Raw genomic sequence first — 21,990 nt, forward strand, 5'->3', positions numbered from 1 at the left:
GCATAAAGTATCTGCTGAAATGAGAGATATTGTTAATAGTTCTTAATTTTCCGATATTATAACTTATAAAATAATATATGGCGGTGGTGTTATATGTCTGTGTGTATGTACATGGTAAAATAAAATATTATACAAGTGATATGACTGTTGTACGTATGTGCTGATAAAATATACGCATCGGTCACTTGAGTGATATGTAAGTTGTTGATGTGCAAGCACACATGCGTTTTCTCATATGTAAGCGTGAAAAAATATGTTTTTCTCGAGTCGGGAGGGTTTCGTTGGTGGTGACTGTGACTGGTAATGGTGTGTGTTTTTCCCGTGTACATGCATGAATTAATATATATAATATATATACATGTCGGTCAGGTTATTGATAATATGTAAGTTGTTGTATGCGCGTTCGTGTATGTGTTTTCTCATGCACAGGTATGAAAAATATAGAACACGAGATCAGAGGATCGAGGGATCAAGAATAAGTGATAGGTAATGATTAAGGATTAGTGATCAAGAGGGGTATATGTGTAATAATAATATGGTAGGTGTGATACATAATGTAAAAAATAAATATTACACAAGTGATATGGCTTTTACATGTATGTGTTTCTCATGCGTTCTTAAAATATATCAATTGTTGATTAACAATAGTTAAGGTTTTATTAGCATACAAACATGTCGATGCATGACTAGTCTTGATGAATGTTGTTTTTCTCAGATGTGTTACATAACAATTGATCAAGACGTTGTTTGATACATAATGTATTCGTTGGTTCGAAAGTACAAAGGAGATATGAAAATTAATATACCGTTGGATATATAATATGGATGAGGCATCATATAAATTTTTATATATTATTACCTAGAAGATGTTGAAATACCGAGAAATATATGTTACTCAGATAATGATACAATTTTATAATCCATTTAATGGATAAGTAAGAACCTTGTAAATATTTATTGTAAACATTAATATTATTTTAATAATTGAAAATACTTTTTATATATCGTGTGTTTTTGTTTCATATAAATTATTTAATTTCCTATAAATATTAGATTAATCTACGTCTCACATTGCGTAGGTGCTGGTGCGGGATGTTTGGCGAATGTTGATTGAGACGGCTGTGGTGTAGCCTTATGTAGCATTATTACCAATAAATAAAAAAACTTTGTATCATGATCGGGGGGGACGAGCAGTTAAATATAATATATTCAGGGTGAATCGTAGGATCCTATAGATATAAATACCATAGGTTAGGGGCAGATATGTAGATATCAGAATCTTAAATAATATATTTAAATTACTAGGATTCCATTTCAGTTATAATTATGGTTTATTGTCTACTAAGCACTGACAAATAATAATACTCGCAAATATAATATACCTAAGCTATGTTCTATTATAATATGTGACTGTATCGTAGTCATACATAGTCGTAGTGTGTATTGAGATCTGAGGTGTATAGTGAACTGCTTTACTAATCCATGGTGTGTGTTGGTCATAGCCCTTGCAATTATGTGTGTGTGTTTTAATATTAATGTATCGATCAGCAGTTACGTAAGGTAGAGTTCGTATTATATACATAAGTGTTATGAAACATATAAATATGTTATATTATTATATTTATAATTGTTTTTAAATATCACGGTTGTTTTTATTTTACACAAAAATTAATATATTTAAATGAAAAGTAAGTATAAGCATATTTGTGTTTAATTTAAATATATTTGTTGGCGCCGACGTAACTCCTACGATACATGGCGGTAAGCCACGACGACTCGCGTCGGTATGGGAGTGATGTGACACTGGTCTTTTGATATTAAATTCTAACACAAAGTTTGATCGTTAAATGATAGTGTATAATGTATGGAATTGAATTAATAATAATGTACATAAATAAATATTGCACAGAGTCGCGACCGTGAAGACTTCTCTTTGACGGTCAGCGAATAATGTAATGTTCTCGACAGCTTGGTACCTACTATCGTAGTTCTAATAGCAGATAAGTGGCTGCCGAGATATTATAGTTGCGGGTCGCAGACAATTTGTTTGATGTTGTAGTCGTGGTTGATAATAAATAAAAGACAGTTGTTGTTTTATTGTGAATTTTATTATATTGTTGATAATTTTTCTAAGTCCAAAATATGCTCGTACAGAGTGGCGTGAAGGTAATTGCACTAATGGGTGGTAGTACACGTCTGAAAACAGGCCGATTCGGGCTCCCTTATATATGAGGTTCCCCGTACCCCATGCCTATAGCTACTGTATCTCGACTCACGGATGTGATGTGTGTGACCATCGTTCCGGCCCACGCATTTTATGACTTCCAGTATAATTCTGTGTATTTGATTTGATATAATCATTTTTAATTTAATTTTAATATTTTTTATAATGACTATCGTTGCGTACAGTGTTGTAATCAAAATAATCATTCTACTGTTTCATATTTTTATATATTGAACAGTGTGGTATACAGAGCAATTATATGGTTCAATGAGTTCCTAATATCCGTTTCTCAAACAAGACATTAAAATTTAATATTATTTAATAAACAGAAGGAACCCTTATTTCCGTTTCTATTATCCGATATATGCCGAATTACAGTATAGCTAATCTATAGTATAGTATAATTACTATTATATTACAATGGTGTTGTTAAGTAGTAACTGGCTTACTACAATAATAATAATTACGATCATAAACAATAATGATATGTCTTTATGACAATTTATTGCAAAACACAAAACAATAATAATTGATAACGATACCACGGCGGCGATGTCAGTGATAACTGATAGTCGTTGATGTGTTACGATAATGAAAACGTCGGCGGCGGCGGCAGATGATAGGACGGTGACCCCAGCTGCTGATTGCGGCGGCACAATGACGTCACGGCTGCGGCGGCGACGAGTACTTATTTAATTTTTAACGGATCACGTTCAAAATTTTAGTGCTATCAAACCGACACGGTATACGCACTCGAATATGTATTGGCATAGGCCCACTCACCAACGAGTACAAATTGTTCCGTGAGCGGTGATTTAGTCGCGTCGCACACGCGGTTGCCGGATTGAGGCACAATAATATTATGTACCAATGTACAGCCGAATCAAATCGTCCAAACGGCGATCGGAACACGACGAAAAATAACGCATAATATTATATCGACTCGAACGATGTAAGTACTTGCAAGTTGCAAACGCACCACGTGGAATCAACACGAAATGCCACGGCAGTCACGAGTGTAACGCAAAACGCACAGGCCGTTGTACATCGGCACCGTGGAACGCAGAAAAATGACTGGCGTCGCGGAGACGACGTCCGAGCCGTCCAGATTATGAAGTCTAAAGTTCGGGAATCACCGTGTTATCGTGCGGTATCACGCGGAAATGTCGGTGGTGACATCCAAATGTGAAAAGGCGGCAGTTTAAACAATATTAGATTAAATGTTGTATTATTTCAAACATTAAAATAAATGTAGTAGGTATATAAACAGTGAAGTCGAAATAGGATAGTATAATTTTTGCATTTAGTGACCAAACTATATACTCAAAGACGACGTTTAAGACCCTCAGAGTCGATATCCTCTATTCTCCTTAGTCAGTATACCTACTAGTTACACAAATTCATAATATTATGTGTCATAAATATATAATTTTGTGTATGTTGTCGAGTAATCCTTTGAGCTGTATAAAACAGTTAGATCTATGTATTTTAATAAGAATTACAATTTTGTAGTAGTAATTGACGAGGGATGGCGGGGGTGAAAATACTTTTTAGGGTGGATGGATTGGAATGTTTAAATGCATCTACGTAATTGCGACTATGTATTTTGTAAGTATGACTTTTGTGTCTTAATATATTGATATGTACCTGTAGTAAGCAAGTTACTACTTAACAATAAAACAAATTCCACAGGTACATAATTACACTATACTATAATTTAGATACTGTAATTCGGCATATATCGGATAATAGAAACGGAAATAAGGGTTCTTTCTGTTAGTAAATAATATTACATTATTAGTTCTTGTTTAAGAAACGCACTGAACAATATAATTGCTCTGTATACCACAATGTACAAAATATAAAACAGTAGAATGATTATTTTTAGTACAACGCTGTACGTGACGATATCCAATATAAAAAATATTAATGATTATCTCAAATCGAATACACAGAATTATACTGGAAGTCATAAAAGGCGTGGGCTGGAACGATGTTCACACAAACCACATCCGTGAACGGGATACAGTATCTATAGGCAAGGGGTACGGGGAACTTAATATAAAAGGGAGCCCGAATCGGCCTGTTTTCAGACGTGTACTACCACCCATTAGTGCAATTACCTTCACGCCACTCTGTACGAGCATTATTTTGGACTTAGAAAATTATCAAACAATATAATAAAATTCACAATAAACAACAACTGTCTTTTATTTATTATCAACCACGACTACAACATCAAATAAAGTGTCTGCGACCTGCATCTATAATATCTTGGCAGCCACTTATCTACTATCAGTACTACGATAGTAGGTACCAAGCTCCCGAGTATATTACACTGGCGCAGTTGAACAAAGAAGGTTCAAGGAGTTAAAGACGAGGCGAGCAGTCGAAGCGGCGGATTTAAATTTCCAAAGGCGAGTCTAGCAGTCAAGGCGGCTACATTCAACTTCGGAGATCCAGTACCGACGCAGCGGCTACACCACGTCAGTAGCTCCACGGAGGTAACAGTTAAGGTCTGATCAACCAAGGCGACTCCGGGATCAACGAACAATTCAAGACGGGCCAGCAGACAATCAAGGAAAATGAACGCAGCAGTGGCAACATCGTTGTTGTGAGTATATTAATTAAGTGAAGATAGATAATTAAATTAAGATTGTATAGCTTGAAGTGCACGTCTCACGTTGATACATATATATCAGCGTTTATTTTATACTTGGTGGTGGTGTAAAATATTAGGGAAAAATATTCGAATAAAAATAGATAAAGAAAAAAAATAGGAAACAAGCTTGGGAAGAACTATATACGTATTTTATGATAGACAGCTGTAGACTGATCTAGGATTTTTATGGTACATAGACGGCAAGGACCGATCTAAGATTTTTTTGTGATAGGCAGCAGGGACTGACCTAAGTATTTGATGATATTTTGTGATAGGCAGCAGGGACTGACCTAAGTATTTTATGGTATTTTGTGATAGACAGCGGAGACTGATCTAATAAATTAAAGTAGACGGCGATAGGCTGATCTAGGAAATTGATGCACGCGCGTAGCATTTTTGAATTATATATGAGAATAGTTGATTAAAGTGAAATATTGAATTTTGAATTGAAATATAGAATATAATTGTTGAAAGAAGTTAATTGATATATATTGAAGAAAAGAGATTTTGAATTAAAAGGCAGTAGATGACCTTGTTAAAGTAATTGACGTCAAATTTTGAAAAGTTTTGAAAAAAAAAAAAGAAGGAATTAATTATAGGGGCGCCCTAGGATAAGAAATAGTATAACGTTACTAAGAATAAGTTGATAGAATAATTATTAGAAATCATTGTTAATGTTTAGAAGGTTAAATGGTAAAGCGCGTAAATTAGGAAATTAAATCATTTAGGAAAAATTAGTAATAAGACTTTTATAGTCTATAGTCTATAAAAATAAGGGATAGGAAGTCGAATATTATTGGAGGGATTTACGGAGTAGCTAACCGGGGATTTTTTTTTATAATATTCGAGCGTAGTACGAGCGCGTACGCATAAAAACATCGCGGAACAGGTCGAGGGAAACGGGTGAGGGGATACCGTATCGAAATTTAACACGCGTAACATAGGCGGTCGAACGTTTTACGTGTTATTAGATAGGTATACTCATCCATATCCAACGTACGACGCGCGTTAACGTAATTTCTTTTATTATTTGTGCATGATAGTTATTTTATAAGTAATAATTTTTACGTGTTATTAATTTTGGTGACGGTAGTTACGTATTATTAGTTTATAAATCAATAATAGTATATACATGTAGAGTAAATACTTTTGGTAATTACTCACGCGGATAGGATATTAATAAATTTAGTAGATATAATTTATTAAAAATTATATATATGTAATGTTTAGATAAATATATGTCAGAATCCGATAGTTCAGATATTGACACTAGTTCTGCGGACAGTTCAATAAAAGTTGAAAAATATAAACCGAGGAAAGAGTTAAAAGAGGCAATTTTGAAAGACGCTGTAAAGAAAGAATTTTTAGAGCAAACTAGGAAACACATAGTTAAAACTGTTAAGAAAAAGTTAGTAAGAACACATAGTTTAACAGAACAGATAGGTACCGCGCCACGAAAACAAACCGTAGGTCGTTTAGGTACTAGGTCAGACTCAAGCGTAATTCACGTGCAGTTAGAGTCAGTGGTTAAGAAAAAAATGAGTAAAATGGATTTAGATAAAGCAATTGCTATGATACCTATTTACACGGGCAAAAAGGACGTAGCCGAATTTATAAATATTTGTGAAATCGCAATTAAAGAGACAACGGAAGCAGATACATCGATATTATTAAAAATAATTACTTCTAAGTTAACAGGAAATGCGTTAGAAGTAACAAAATATCGAAATTTAGAAACATGGGGAGCAATAAAAACAATATTAGAAGGGGCATTCGAACAAAAAGTATCGGAGAGGGCCCTATCAATAGCTTTAAACACGGCACGTATGGCCGAGGGAGAAAGTGTGGCAAAATTCGCTAGTAGAATCGAAGAGTTATATTATAAACTCTGCGTGGCAAGTACGATAGGTCTAATTCAGGCCGAGGCAGATATAGTGAAAAAACAAACAAAGAAACAGGCGTTGATCATATTTATGACAGGGTTACCTCATCACCTATATACAGTACTGAAAAGTCGAAATCCCAGTACATTGGAACAATGTTTCAAAACGGCGATCGATGAGATGCTCGAATATGAGTCAAAAGTAGAAATGGACAAATTGCAGAGACAAATTGGTAATGGAAAACAGGCAGACGTTAATAACGAGGAAAAACGACAAAATGGTGGTAATACAAATAACGCAGTTAATCGCGGAGGAAACAGTAATTCAAATCAAAGCAATAGAAATAATAATTTCAACGGGCATAACAACAGATATGTTAACCACAACAACCGCAATAATTATGGGAATAATAATCAGAGCGGATATGGCTCACACATGGTTAATCGCGGCGGTTATCGAGGCGGAAACGGCTATGGACGGAATTTCAATACCAATAATGTACAACAAAATAATATTAACCGAGGCACCGGATGTTACACTTGTGGTAGATCTAACCACATAGCACGAGATTGCTGGAGCAATCGACCTAATGCGCAACAAACTACGTATAACAATAATCGTGTAAACGGCACGCGCCATGCGAACAACAACAATAATGTTCGTAGGGACAATAACAATACTCAGGGTGTACTTTGCAGTTACTGCAATAAGATAGGTCATGAAATTTCAAACTGTTATACAAAACAGAAAAACGAAAGAAGCACGTCGGGAAACGCCAACGGACCATCACCAGTGGGAGTCAGATTGGTCCAAGAAAGAGTTCAAGACCCACACACAGGATTTTCCACATCACAGCAAAATTAATAGACAACCACATTACTTTAGAATCACCCAGTTTTAATAAGAATCAAATTAAATTATTAGTCGATACTGGGGCGGATCTAAATATAATTAAAATTAATGCATTAAAAGGAAACACTGAAATTAACGAAAACGAACAAATTTATTTGAAAGGCATCAATGAAAAAATAGTTTCTACAATAGGAAAAACAGAAATAGAATTAATAACTAATAATGAAGCATTCGAAACACAATTTTATGTTGTAAACAATATTTTTCCGATTCTGGCAGACGGAATTATTGGTAATAAATTTCTAATAGATAATCATGCAGTAATAGACGTAGCTAATAACACGCTAACAATAAATAATAATAAAACCGGAAGCGATAGTGATATCTGTTTTACATTAAAACCGTGCTCAGAAACAATAGTACAAATCGATATACCAGATACAGAAATGAATAATAAAAATATTTTAATTAATAAACAAGAATTAATACCGGGCGTATATTGCGCGAATATTTACAATACAGTCAAAAACAACAAAATTACTATAAGCATATTAAATATATCAGAAATGACGCAGGAAATAAATGTAGGTCAAGCGCGTAATATTTCATATGACACGGATGTTTTGACAGATAGCGTACGGTGTATAAACACAATTGACACTGAACGCTCACGTCGGGTCAGGGCGTTGATACGTACTGATCATCTTCAAGTTCACGAATATAATTCGATAGTAAAAATATGTGAACATTACGTGGACATTTTCTATTTAGAAGGGGATAATCTTACGTGTACTACAGCAACAGAACACGTAATAAAAGTTCCTAAGGATTTGAAACCGATTTATAAAAAACCATATCGTTTACCGTTTTCACAACAACCGGAGATAGAAAAACGAATATTTCAAATGATGAAAGATGAAATCATAGAAAGATCAATGAGTCCGTTTAACGCACCATTAATATTAGTCAAAAAGAAGGAGGACGCCTCGGGGAAACAAAAATTCAGAATAGTTATCGATTTTAGGGCACTTAATGAAGTAACTTTAAATGAATTTCACCCATTACCAAATATAACGGAAATATTAGACCAATTAGGACAATGTCAACTGTTCAGTTTGATAGACTTGAAATCGGGGTATTTTCAGGTACCTTTGGCTAAAGAATCAAAAGAACTTACGGCATTTTCAACGGGACAAGGGCATTATCAATTTAAACGATTAGTTATGGGTCTAAGTTCAGCTCCGGCGACATTTCAAAAAATGATGACAAACGTGTTATCAGGGTTAATAGGAATGAAGTGTTTAGTATACCTGGATGACATAATAGTGTATGCTAAAAATTTACAAGACCACAATGAAAAATTAATAAACGTATTCGAGAGATTACGTATACACAATCTAAAAATAGAACCGGACAAATGTAGTTTTTTACAACGGGAATGTTTATTTTTAGGTCATGTAATTAGTGACGAAGGAATCAAACCGGACCAAGCGAAAGTTAAATCTGTAAAAGATTTTCCGGTTCCTAAAAACGTTAAACAAATAAAAAGTTTTTTAGGACTTAGTGGGTATTATAGAAAATTCATAGAAAACTATAGTGCTATTGCTAATCCAATAGTGAAATTATTAAGAAAAGACGTAAAGTTTAATTGGGACGAAGACTGTCAGAAAGCTTTCGATAAATTAAAAGAAATATTATGTTCAGAACCAATTCTACAATATCCGGATTTTACAAAACAATTTATACTAACGACAGACGCTAGCGGTAGGGCGCTAGGTGCAATATTATCTCAAGGTAAAATAGGATCGGATTTACCAATAGCTTACAGTTCTAGAACTTTAAATAGGGCGGAATGTAATTATTCGGCAACGGAACTGGAATGTTTGGCAATTATATTCGGCGTAAAAACATTTCGACCGTATTTATATGGTAGAAAATTTACAATTCTTACGGACCATAGGCCTTTGTCATGGCTATTTAATTTAAAAGACCCATTATCCCGATTGGCAAGGTGGAGACTACAATTGGAGGAATACGAATATGAAATAGTATACAAAATGGGCAAGTTAAACACCAATGTCGACGCGTTATCGCGTATGTATAATATTACGGAAATTAAGGACGAAAGTTATGATAATTTTATGCAAAAATTCGAAACAACAGTAATATCTAATAAAGACGTTAAGGAAGTACACGGCGAACTAATAAATAGTCCGTCGGAGTACCACATAGTATCTGAAATCAAAAAATATTATAATTTTCGATCAGGTATTAATTACGAATTAAAAATGAGATTTGGTAGAGACAAGCAATTAAAATCTCATAAAGATTTAGGCGACGTCGTAAAATTCAAAAGTGAAGATAGGTACATAATATTTTTAATAACAAAAACGAAAAAGAAACAATTAGCCACGTACCAAAATTTACACGTTGCTTTACTAAATCTTAAGTGTTTTTGCGAAAAACATAAATTAACCAAATTAGCAATGAACCAATTAGGATGACAAGACGGACTAGATTGGGCAAAAGTTAGATCAATGATAAGATACATTTTTCGTAATACAAACATAGAGATAATAATTTGTACCAAATTAGAATTTAGCGGGGAAGAAAAATTAGTAATTTTCAAACAATTACATAATTCCGTATTGGGTGGACACCTAGGGATCAACAGAACCGTAAAGAAAATAAAGAAACAATTTAACTGGCCGAATTTAAAACAGGACGTAAAAGAATATATAAAGAATTGTACAGCATGTCTCAGATGAATAAAAATACTAACAAACATATTCAATATCCAATGGTAATTACTACCACTAGTACGAAACCATTTGAAAAAATATTTTTGGATATTGTGGGACCTTTGGTTACAACCGGGTTAGGTAACAATTATATACTCACGATGCAATGCGACTTAACAAAGTTCAGCCTAGGGGTAGCAATACCTTGTCACACCGCTAATGTGGTGGCAAAAGCGTTCGTAATAAATTTTGTCTGTATACATGGGATACCGGATGAAATTTTAAGCGATCAGGGCACCGAACGGTTTGACCACTCAGGGGAAATGTTGGAATTTGATCGTTTGGTGATTGGTTGGAAAAATCGTGTGTATAGCAGATTTTTTTAACGGGATCACCAAGGGACCAAATGGCCATAATGAATCACAGTAAGAAATTACAAAATCTTGTTAGTTTAGCCAGTGTCGCGGGAGGATGCTTTGATTTACAGCATACTCTGGCGACACGGGTTCAATTAACAAGATGAAATCATTACGAAAATAGAATAGAATAAAATCGATTTAATACTAGTCTTGATCATGTAATAAAACTTGAATACAATAGTTTATTGTTGGTCTGGGCCTGTAGTAAAAAGATATAATCTAATTACAGTATAGGGATAGTAATATTAACTAGACATAAAATATAATAATATAGCGATTAATGGAAAATATATATAGAAGCAAACGAAAACGTAGAATTAATGAAAAAAAAATAAAGTTAGGAACATATTAGCATATATTGGCGTAATTAACATGGTGATGGAATAAGAAATATATTAATCTAACTTATTTAAAATATAATTAACATGGTAATGGAAAAATAAAATATAGTAAACACCACTATCTTATCATATATATATATATTGCACGGAAAAAAAAATATATTGTAATAGATTTTAAGAATTCATGTTATATTAAAAGATTATTACACATATTATATTAACACTAAGATAAGATTATTGATGTAAACAAAAACACAAACAAAATAAAGAATATATTGTTAATCACATAAGATACTAACCTAGATAATAAGCAAAATATATACTGTAATATTGTGGATTATAATCTGTATTCTGTCAATAATAATTAATATGGTGAAATGTACCATATAATTATAATCATGTATTTAATGTAAAACATAACATGTAATGTAATAATTGATATATGTAAAATTTGTAATCATAGGAAAGTGCTTGAACTAATGGAGGAAGTTTAAGTTAATTTTTCTCATTTTAGACGATAAAAATCAACTTTTAAAGGGGGAGATGTAGTAAGCAAGTTACTACTTAACAATAAAACAAATCCCACAGGTACATAATTACACTATACTATAATTTAGATACTGTAATTCGGCATATATCGGATAATAGAAACGGAAATAAGGGTTCTTTCTGTTAGTAAATAATATTACATTATTAGTTCTTGTTTAAGAAACGCACTGAACAATATAATTGCTCTGTATACCACAATGTACAAAATATAAAAAATATAAAACAGTAGAATGATTATTTTTAGTACAACGCTGTACGTGACGATATCCAATATAAAAAATATTAATGATTATCTCAAATCGAATACACAGAATTATACTGGAAGTCATAAAAGGCGTGGGCTGGAACGATGTTCACACAAACCACATCCGTGAGCCGAGATACAGTATCTATAGGCAAGGGGTACGGGGAACTTAATATAAAAGGGAGCCCGAATCGGCCTGTTTTCAGACGTGTACTACCAGGGCTTGAAACCGATTGAAAAAATTTCGATTTCGGTTTCGATTTTGGATACCGGTTTCTAATTTTTTCGATTTCGGTTTCAATTTTTCAATACCGGTATTACGAAATTTCGGTTTCGGTTTCGATTTTGGATACCGGTTTCTAATTTTTTCGATTTCGGTTTCAATTTTTCAATACCGGTATTACGAAATTTCGGTTTCGGTTTCAACTTTCCAATACCGGTATTAGGAAATTTCGGTTTCGGTTTCAATTTTTCAATATCGATATTAGGAAATTTTGGTTTTGATTTCGGTTTTGATTGCTGGTTTCTACATTTTTAAAAACGGATTTAAAGCAGACTTTAAGTTATAATTATAAATAGTTTTATTATACTTAAATAGTTAAATACTTAATATGATTTTTTAATTTTTGATAAAAATAAGAGCAATATTTCAATAGGAGTGATTTTGTAAAATAGGTTTTATACATCCTTCAACAGTACATTTGGACTCATTTGTTTCATTTTTGAAAAATAAACGGCCAACAGGATTGGTATTCTTTCTACCCATGATTTCTTATGTTATTAATGAAACAACCTGATGTAGGTAATAGGTATCTTTATTTATAGTAAATAAATCATTTAGTAAAAATAAAATTGAAAAAGTTTTTGTCGTGGATGGACTCGTAATTATAAAGTTGCAAGTTGTACATAAAAAAAGTAAACCGATAAGGAACTACACTATAATGAACGACAAACACGCTGACTGCACTACTGCAAACACAGTACGAAAATTTCAAAATATTCTATATCGAAATATATATTATATAGGTACACTATACAGTGTATGGGCACTAGGGAAAAATTAAAAATACAGTTATTTTTAATAACTAAATAATTCTTAAACAATATTATATATTTTAAATTTATTTTTATATTAGTGTTATTATTATTGTCTCTGCTCCCCACGGCCTACAGACTGCAGTAGCGGTGATGGTCGTACGATCACTCACACAAATTAAAACCTGTGCTATTTTCAGTTTTTCCTGGTATTGTACCTCTATAAATAATTGGTTCTAGCAGTAATTATTATATGATTTTCTTATTATTTATATTTTATAGTTTGATTATAATAGTATTGTACTATTCAGTATTTAATAGCTTAATACTATTAAATAACAATCTAATAAATTAATAGACCCATATACGGGCCGTCATCTGTCAAATGTGCTTCCCAATAAATAATTAATATCTATTATTATTATTATTTATTATTCATTACTATTATAATAAAAGTATAAAACAACTATAATAATTTTTCAAATAATGAAATGGTTATCAACATTTTAATCATAATCCCATGGGTGTATCAATGCAATTTACGTATTTACGTACATTTTAAAATAATTTATTCAAAAAAAAAGCATTATTTAAAATATTAAAATTAAAAAAATTGAGTTATAAGTTATAACAACGGTTTCCAATTTTTTCCGATTTCGGTTTTGAATTTATATTTAATACCGGTATCCAATTTTTTGCGGTTTCGGTTTTAAATTATAATACCGGTATCCAATTTTTTCCGATTTCGGTTTTGACTTTAATACCGGTATCCAATTTTTTTCGGTTTCGGTTTTAGATTATAATACCGGTATCTAATTTTTTTCGGTTTCGTTTTCGATTTTGATTTCGGTTTCGGTTTTTTAACGGTTTATACCGATTTCTGAAACCGGTTTTGAAATCGGTTTCAAGCCCTGTGTACTACCCATTAGTGCAAGCACCTTCACGCCACTCTGTACGAGCATTATTTTGGACTTAGAAAATTATCAACAATATAATAAAATTCACAATAAACAACAACTGTCTTTTATTTATTATCAACCACGACTATAACATCAAATAAAGTGTCTGCGACCTGCATCTATAATATCTTGGCAGCCACTTATCTACTATCAGTACTACGATAGTAGGTACCAAGCTCCCGAGTATATTACATACCTAAGCTGTATAATATGTTTGGTTGTGTGTGTGTTTGTGATGTTGTATGTATGAATATATGTACATAAACTAAAAATATATGAATACTGCATATACATATTATATTTTAATAATACTTTAATTTTATAATATGTTTGGGTGTTTGTGATACCTGATAAATGTGTGTATGTATGTATAATGTATATAATATGCGACTATGTAAGTATCTAAATATGTATGAACTATCCTATGGGTATATGAGTGTATGTGTGTTGTGCTAGAGAAATGTATGAATGAAACTCATCATCATCTGTAAACGATTAAACGATTGACCATATATACATATATATATATATTATAAATATTTCCGTATGTTGTCGGGGAGAGGAATGTGTGAATGCAAGCGAATGCACCTATATTCCAACGTGTATATTTTGAAAATAAATATTTTTACAAGTTTATGTCTGTGTGTGTGTGTGTTTGAGATTTATTCTCATGTATAACGTATGCTTAGCGAGATGTTATTCGAATTTGATTATATATAATATTTTTGTATGTATGTGTGTGTGTATGATCGTTCATATGTAATTGAATGAATAAAGGACTGGGCTTATTTGTATACCATATGGAATACTGGGATCGTGTGTGTGTGTGTGTGTGTGTGTGTGTGTGTGTGTGTGTGATGTGATATGAAAGTATGTATCTATGCATGCAAGCGTGTATGTATGAGAAGGTATATAATATATATGTTGAGCTTGTGTGTGTTGTAAATATTATTATATAAGTTCAGAATGAAAACTGATGAGTACTGTACGGTGTTTAATAGTATATTATAGTTTGTATGTGTATGGTTATATCATATTTATATGTATAAATATACCTATGCGTTTTATTGATATGTAAGTATATATTATATAAATTGTATAATATGTTCAGGGATTTGTGATAATGATGTGTGTATAATTGTTTAGATATATGTAAGTACCTATGTATATTATATGTAGACTATATTATAATATATTTGAATGTGTGTTTGTTTCAGATGTATAACGTGTATGTATGCATGCATGTATGTATGTATGTATGTATGTATGTACGTATATGTATGTATGTATATATGTAGTATGTATGTATGTGTGTTTGTACGTAAGTGCGTATGTAAGTAGGTATTTATAGATATATGTGCGAATACTTAAACGTTTGATGGGTTTAGAGTCTAGACGAAGGAATACATATAAATAATATATATATACATTTAAAGATTATGCTAACGCCAATGTGATAACTGATAACATAGATATGATAACGCGGTGGCGGGCTCGCGCGCGTTCGCGGCGGCCCTTTGTAAGGTATAGTGGCGGTGGTGGTGGGGGGAAATTATACATCTCGTACGTATGCGAACGATTGTCGTAAACACCAGTTAAATGAGATAGAATATACCTTGTAAACATAAGCAAATAAGTTGCGCAGCGGTGTGGTTGTCGTTTGGGAAGCGACCGGTTCGAAAAATTTTTTAATTATTTTCCTCGCGCGGCGGCGGCTAATTGATAGGGAAGAGTGGCGGGGGAATATCGTACAAGTGCGTGATTGATGGTGGGGGTTTTAGCGGGGGGATTGTCGTGTACGTTTGTGATAGATCTGCACAACCCATGGGATGTGCAACCATGGGATGATACGGGATGTGCAACGGTTTTCGCGGGATGTGCCATCAGGTATAGGGATGTGCTGGCAGGATGCGGTTCCAGAACTCTCTTTTTTATCCTACTTACACGTCCTAAACGACAAGAATCAGCGATTATTAACTTGGATGTGGAAAACGGTACAGGAACGCATTGGGTAGCGTATAAAAAAATCGGAAAAAAGTCGAATATTACGACAGTTTTGGGAATTTACCTCCACCATTAGAAGTACAACAATATTTTCACGGATGTGACATACATTTCAACTACAGCAGAAAACAGAAATATAATACCACAAACTGTGGACACTTGTGTTTAAAGTTTTTATCATGTTCACATTAACGTTAAACGGAAACTCTAGTGAGTTGTCATTCGAGATCTTCCCACCGTTAGAAGTAGAAAATACTGCACAGATTTGTCTTTTGAGTTTACAGACAAATAATTCTATACCAAACATAGAACCTGGTTGCAATACTATTGCCTTCCGTAATTGCATCAATGAAAATGAGTACGTAATTATACCTACGGCGACGTATGAGTCGGATCAGTTAAAGTCTATTATACAAAAAATGATGCCCGACTATGTCAGTATGTTTGAATTAAAAGCAAACAGCAGAACATTAAAGTATGTGATATCGTGCAGCCATGATGTTGATTTAAGGGGTCAATAATAGCATAGCAAAATTGCTAGGTTTTAGAAATGTACGAGACACTACTGGTGCTAGTCATGAATCTGAAAATATTGTCAACATAATGAAAATAAACTGTATAAAAGTAGAGTGTAACTTAAACACCGGCTCATTCTCCGACGGAGCACTGAGCCAGATCATACACGAGCTTTATCCTACTGTACCTGCAGGATATAAAATCGTTGAGGTACCTAGGTATCCAGTTTTCTACGGACTAAACACGACTTCAATAACTAAAGTAAATATCGTGCTAAAAGATCAAAACGATTGTCTAATTAATCTGCGAGGCGAACCAATAACAGTTCGTTTACAAATATCGCGTGGATATGGCACTCAAATTTAATATAAAAAGAGCTTCAATCAAAATACCTAACAGTATACCGCATGTCGTTAAGAAGTCAACATCTAACCGAAATATATCAAGCTCACGAAAAATAATTTAAATTTTCTCCGTTCTTTACAATGATGGATGACTCATATTTAGACGTGACAGCCGACTATGTCGACGATTGTAAAATAACTCAAAAAAGTTATCACTCGTTCACCCCGTATTCGAGCACTGCACTATCATACAATGAGGAAATTAGAATTAATGTTCAAAACATGGATACATACACTTTACCGTGTGACAGTTATATTTTCATTGAAGGAAAAGTAAACAAATCTGCCGATGCAGTTGGAGAAGTTCGTTTTCAAATAACGGATTGGTATTTTTATTTTCCGAAATGTGATATGAAATAAACGGAATAGAAATACAGAAATTAAAATCACCGGGAGTTTCGTCTTGTTTGAAAGCATACTGCTCGTACACTCCAAACGACTTGAATACATTAGATAACGTGGCTTGGGACTCGGCGATGGATAGTGAAGATAATAAAAATTTTATGACCAATCATATATTTTCCGGATGTATTCCATTAAAACATGTATTCGGATTTTGTGAAGATTATAAAAAAATATTACTCAATTGCAATCAGCAACTTATTTTAAATCGTGCATCTACCGACCTTGATGCGATACATGTTGTGGGCGAAGGCGCAACCGCTGCCGTCCATAAAAAAAAAAAAATTACAATTGAACTGACAAAGGTGGCTTGGAAAATGTCAATTATCAGAGTGAGCGATAAAGAAAAATTAAAGTTATTGAAAGTATTAGATTCTCGTAAAACACTATCGTGTGCGTTCAGAACCTGGGATCTATGCGAGTATCCCGTGCTCCCTAGAAACATTTCTCATTCGTGGACTGTTAAGTCAAGCAGCTTGCTCGAAAACCAAGATTTGTGTTGTTTGGACTACAAACAGATCGGAAAAAAAATATCGAAAACGATGCAGGTCGGTTTGATCATTGTCAACTGAAAAATCTTAAGGTACACTTAAACTCTGAAGTGTATCCATATGAAGACTTTCGAGCTGCTTTCAAAAATCGTAGTACGAAAGAGATTATTGTGAACCGTTGTTATCAAAACATATTTTTCAAAACTATGTGCCAATCGTCGTTGTCGATTTGTCGTATCAGAATGATAACGTTAAATCATCGACCGTGGACCTACGAATAGACTTTGAAACGGACACAGTTATTCCAGAAAAGACATCGGCTTATTGTTTAATACTATAATCTATAACTTACAATCCGTTTAGTGGAGATGTTAGAAAATTGTAAACCTTGTAAATATCTTATAATTATTTTTATATACCTTTTAAGTATCTTATATTATTTTATATACCTTGTAAATATCTTATAATTATTTTTATATACCTTTTTAATATCTTATAATTATTTTTATACTTGTAAATATTATTACCTTATATTCTAATAAATAAAAAAAAAAAACTTGTTTCAAGTATCACGCTTATTTTTATTTTACACAAAAATATTAAACAATATTATTCAAACAGTTTGCGTTTAGCGTTCCACTTATTTAATTTTTTCGTGGGCTCGCCGCCTGTGAAGTCGAGAATAGATGGCGAGTGGTTGAAAGACGTCGGACCGTCGTTCTGATCAATTTCGGGGCTCGTTGGTGAAGATTCAATATATTGAGGCGCTGTATACAACGGAGGGGGCTGTGCAAAATTGTCTGAATCAAACGATGCGGGAAGAGTGTCTATGATCGTCGTCGGTAGACTGCCAGGATCATCAATAGGCTAAACAAATAATTATTTGTTAATATATATTCATCTTAAAAATTAAATGTGAAATTTACCAATGGTTTTGTTTTCCGAGCTGGTGCCCATGTTGCCTGTGTTAAAAATTCATCAATACCACGTTCCTCGTCAGCTACCTAAATAATTATTATAATTATTAATTGTATCATTTTTTTAACTTATAAATTATAAATTACCCTTGCCTGTGAAAGGTCTTCGTGCATTGGAGACATACTCGAATATCTCGGGGGTGAAATGAGCCTCATTTCAGATTCAGTGAATAACTATAAAATAATAATTATACATTAAATATTTTTAAAAGTGATATAATTTATATACTTACCTCTGGTGACATTTCTCCATTCCATCGTTGCGCCCATTGTTCATTTAATTGAGATGAAGCATACATGTTGAGTTGACTGATGATATTGACATAATTTTTTGGAATTTTTGAAATTACACTTTCGTCGTGTAAATTTTTGATAAATGCGATCATTTCTTCAGGTGTTTTCGGCGGTGAATCAACTTTGGAAAATTCGACATTGATATAGTTTAAAAACATTTCGAATTGCTTTAAGACAGCTAGTTGTGTTATAATTGATTTTCGAACGACTGTTTCAAATATGCACCATTCCAAATATTGAAGTTGAATAAGGTTCACTCGATTCAATAGTATTCTGCACCCTTCATGAGTTTTTGATTCTATCACTAGTACGTTTTCACCACTGTACATCATTCTCGATAGTTTATAAAGTTCGGTTTCCAAAAATAACATACGCTTATATTTTACTGGTTGCTCCAATACGAATTATAGTATATTGCCCATCACTGAAAATATACGTTTTAGAAAATCCAGTGTTATTTTGACAAGCCGCGATGAAGTTACTAAATGAACGGTGACTTGGAAATTTTCAGTCGGATCGATGCCAATATGTATGAACTTACGAGCGACAAAGTCCAATGTGTATGACGTAGAATCAATCAGTTCTGCAGGCGGTGTCGGAGGAACGTACGTATAAATTGCTGCCATGTTTTCAATCGAACCAGCCATGTTAATAATTATTTTTGAAAATGAAAACTCACTAAAATTTTCAAAGACGGAGCGAACGATACGTGTACAACGTTTTAAGACAGTAGACGGACTAAACAACTGCCGGCTCTTCCAGTCAAGAGTCTCTATATAGGTGGGGACATTTTTCAATATTAATGAATTTTTCTGGAATGCAATTAGTTAATTGAACAAGGAAATGTCTACCATAGAGTTCTAAGTGTTCAGGTGCAAGCTATTAGTATTTCGATTCAAATATATAGAGGCTATTAAGAGTCTGCGACATCCTGGCGACTCGAGTGAATAAGTATGTAAAGAACGAATATTATTTCTTTATTGTAGGCATCCAACAGAAAGTACTAATATCGGTAATTAATGTGTTAGACATTTTAAATCGAAATTGCTAAGATTTTATCATAATGGGTTAACCTCGACCATATGCTATTGATATACTTGGAAATAGAAATTTAAAATTTCAATTAAATTGGATCAAACGATTTCCCTGGTTATGTTACACTAATATGCAAGATTCTGGAGGGGTTGACATTTTATTAAAAAAATAAAAAAATATACTTACTTAATGATTAATACTATATTCAAGTTAAAGAGTTAATAGGTGCTAACTAGTAATACGACGTCGCCACGTCTCAACACAGACTAGTGACTACAAAGGAAGTTGTAGGTACCGATAATCGATAAGGTTCGGGGGAAAACGGCAGTACGCATTATAGTCGTCTGTCAATTAATCGTTTACATTCAATCGCTTGTGCATATACCTATATGAATATTGTATATATATTCATACACGGTTCGTATTCGCACGATTACCGGATTATAAAATAATTTAATATAATTTTCGCAACGATATAAATATATTTAGGTAGTTATCTGTATTATGATTATTATTACGTTTCAAAGTTCAGTTAATTAACTATTTTAAAATTTCGAGGGGGTGGGTGAACCCTCGAAACCTCCCCCCCCCCAAAATACGGCCTAGTATGTAAGTATGTTCCTATTATTGTTAATTTCGTTTATACATATATATAAGGAAATTAATTGCGAAAATGTTATAAAAAATAACATTTATAACTATATAACTGTATATTATAAGAATAAAGAATAGAATATAGATATAATAACTATAGCTACAGCCTACAAACATAAACAATTTTCGTGGCGTCTGAGGGCTACAGTTTTAATTTTCGGTGATTATATCATTCCGGACATTTATTTTCCGGACAATTACGGCTTACCGTCGCTATCGACTATTTCCTTGGAAAAATGTCCATTATTACTATGCTAAAAATAAACGAAAATAAAATCGGAATACACCGTTGGCAAATATACATGAATAACAACGAATAAAAACAGAAGCAATTGCTCTAACCTAGTAAATTATAAATGCATAAAGATGCATAAACAAAATTGTAGACTACGTCTCCGTGGCACGTATTGCAAAATAAAAAAAAAATGAATTCCTACCCTTTGGTATTATACATTTAAAATAGTATTCAAAATTTTTATACGGACAAAATACATACAAAAATGTTTAAATGTTAAGTATAAAATATTATATATATATATACCTATAGTAATAATATGTCAACCACAGTACACGTCATATTCTATTAATAGCAACGATTATACCTAGTACTCTCGTATAATATAGTTAATGATCGATAAATATTAAAATAACCATCATTAATATTTATATTGAAATAATTTTCAATGTTTTTCTGATATATTTCATGCTTCAAACACTAGCAATAATAAAACTTAATAAAGATAAAAAAATATTGAGTACGAACATATTAACGTATACGTCTCTGAACACTACGCGGTACCGTAGTTTTCGCATCCACATTTTTGTGACCGGTCAAGCCGCCTACCGTACAGGCGATTTTTACACACCAACAAATGTTATCGTAAATATTTAATTATTTTTTTTATTGGCCACACAATGTTAAAATGACATATTTTTTGTTTTCTTATGATTGACGTCCAATCACAATGTCTGGTAAAACATCCTGACAACCACCAAGAAGGATATAATGGCGCACTGCACCGCAGACCCGGTGATCGATAGTTGACCGTTGCCTGTATCGGTGCCGTTTCCGGTGCTGTTGCCTGGAATGATGGGGGCTTTCGTGGCTTCAGGCGCCGCTGGTTCTACTACGGTAGCATTGGCAGCCGCGTCTTGAGCTATAACACCTGAAACATACGTAGGACATAATATATTTTAATGAATCCGTCATATCATGCAAACAAGTATAAAAAACAATACTACAATGTACACTAATTATCGATGCATGTACAATATATTATTTGGGTATAATATTAATAAGCACG

General features: G+C 33.0%; 1 protein-coding gene and 1 pseudogene across 1 annotated transcript; one reads left to right on the top strand and one right to left on the bottom strand.

The window, feature by feature from the left end:
* The first annotated feature begins 6,712 nt into the window (after nt 1-6,712).
* Nucleotides 6,713-7,633, top strand: LOC132935851 (probable serine/threonine-protein kinase clkA). Its single transcript, XM_061002487.1, has one exon. It carries the CDS (start codon nt 6,713-6,715, stop codon nt 7,631-7,633), a length of 921 nt encoding a protein of 306 aa, XP_060858470.1.
* Nucleotides 7,634-18,335: 10,702 nt separating this feature from the next.
* LOC132937478 (uncharacterized) lies at nt 18,336-19,644 on the bottom strand (annotated as a pseudogene).
* Nucleotides 19,645-21,990: the final 2,346 nt, after the last annotated feature.

Source organism: Metopolophium dirhodum, chromosome 1 (assembly GCF_019925205.1).
Source record: "Metopolophium dirhodum isolate CAU chromosome 1, ASM1992520v1, whole genome shotgun sequence".
Classification (NCBI taxonomy): Eukaryota; Metazoa; Arthropoda; class Insecta; order Hemiptera; family Aphididae; genus Metopolophium; species Metopolophium dirhodum.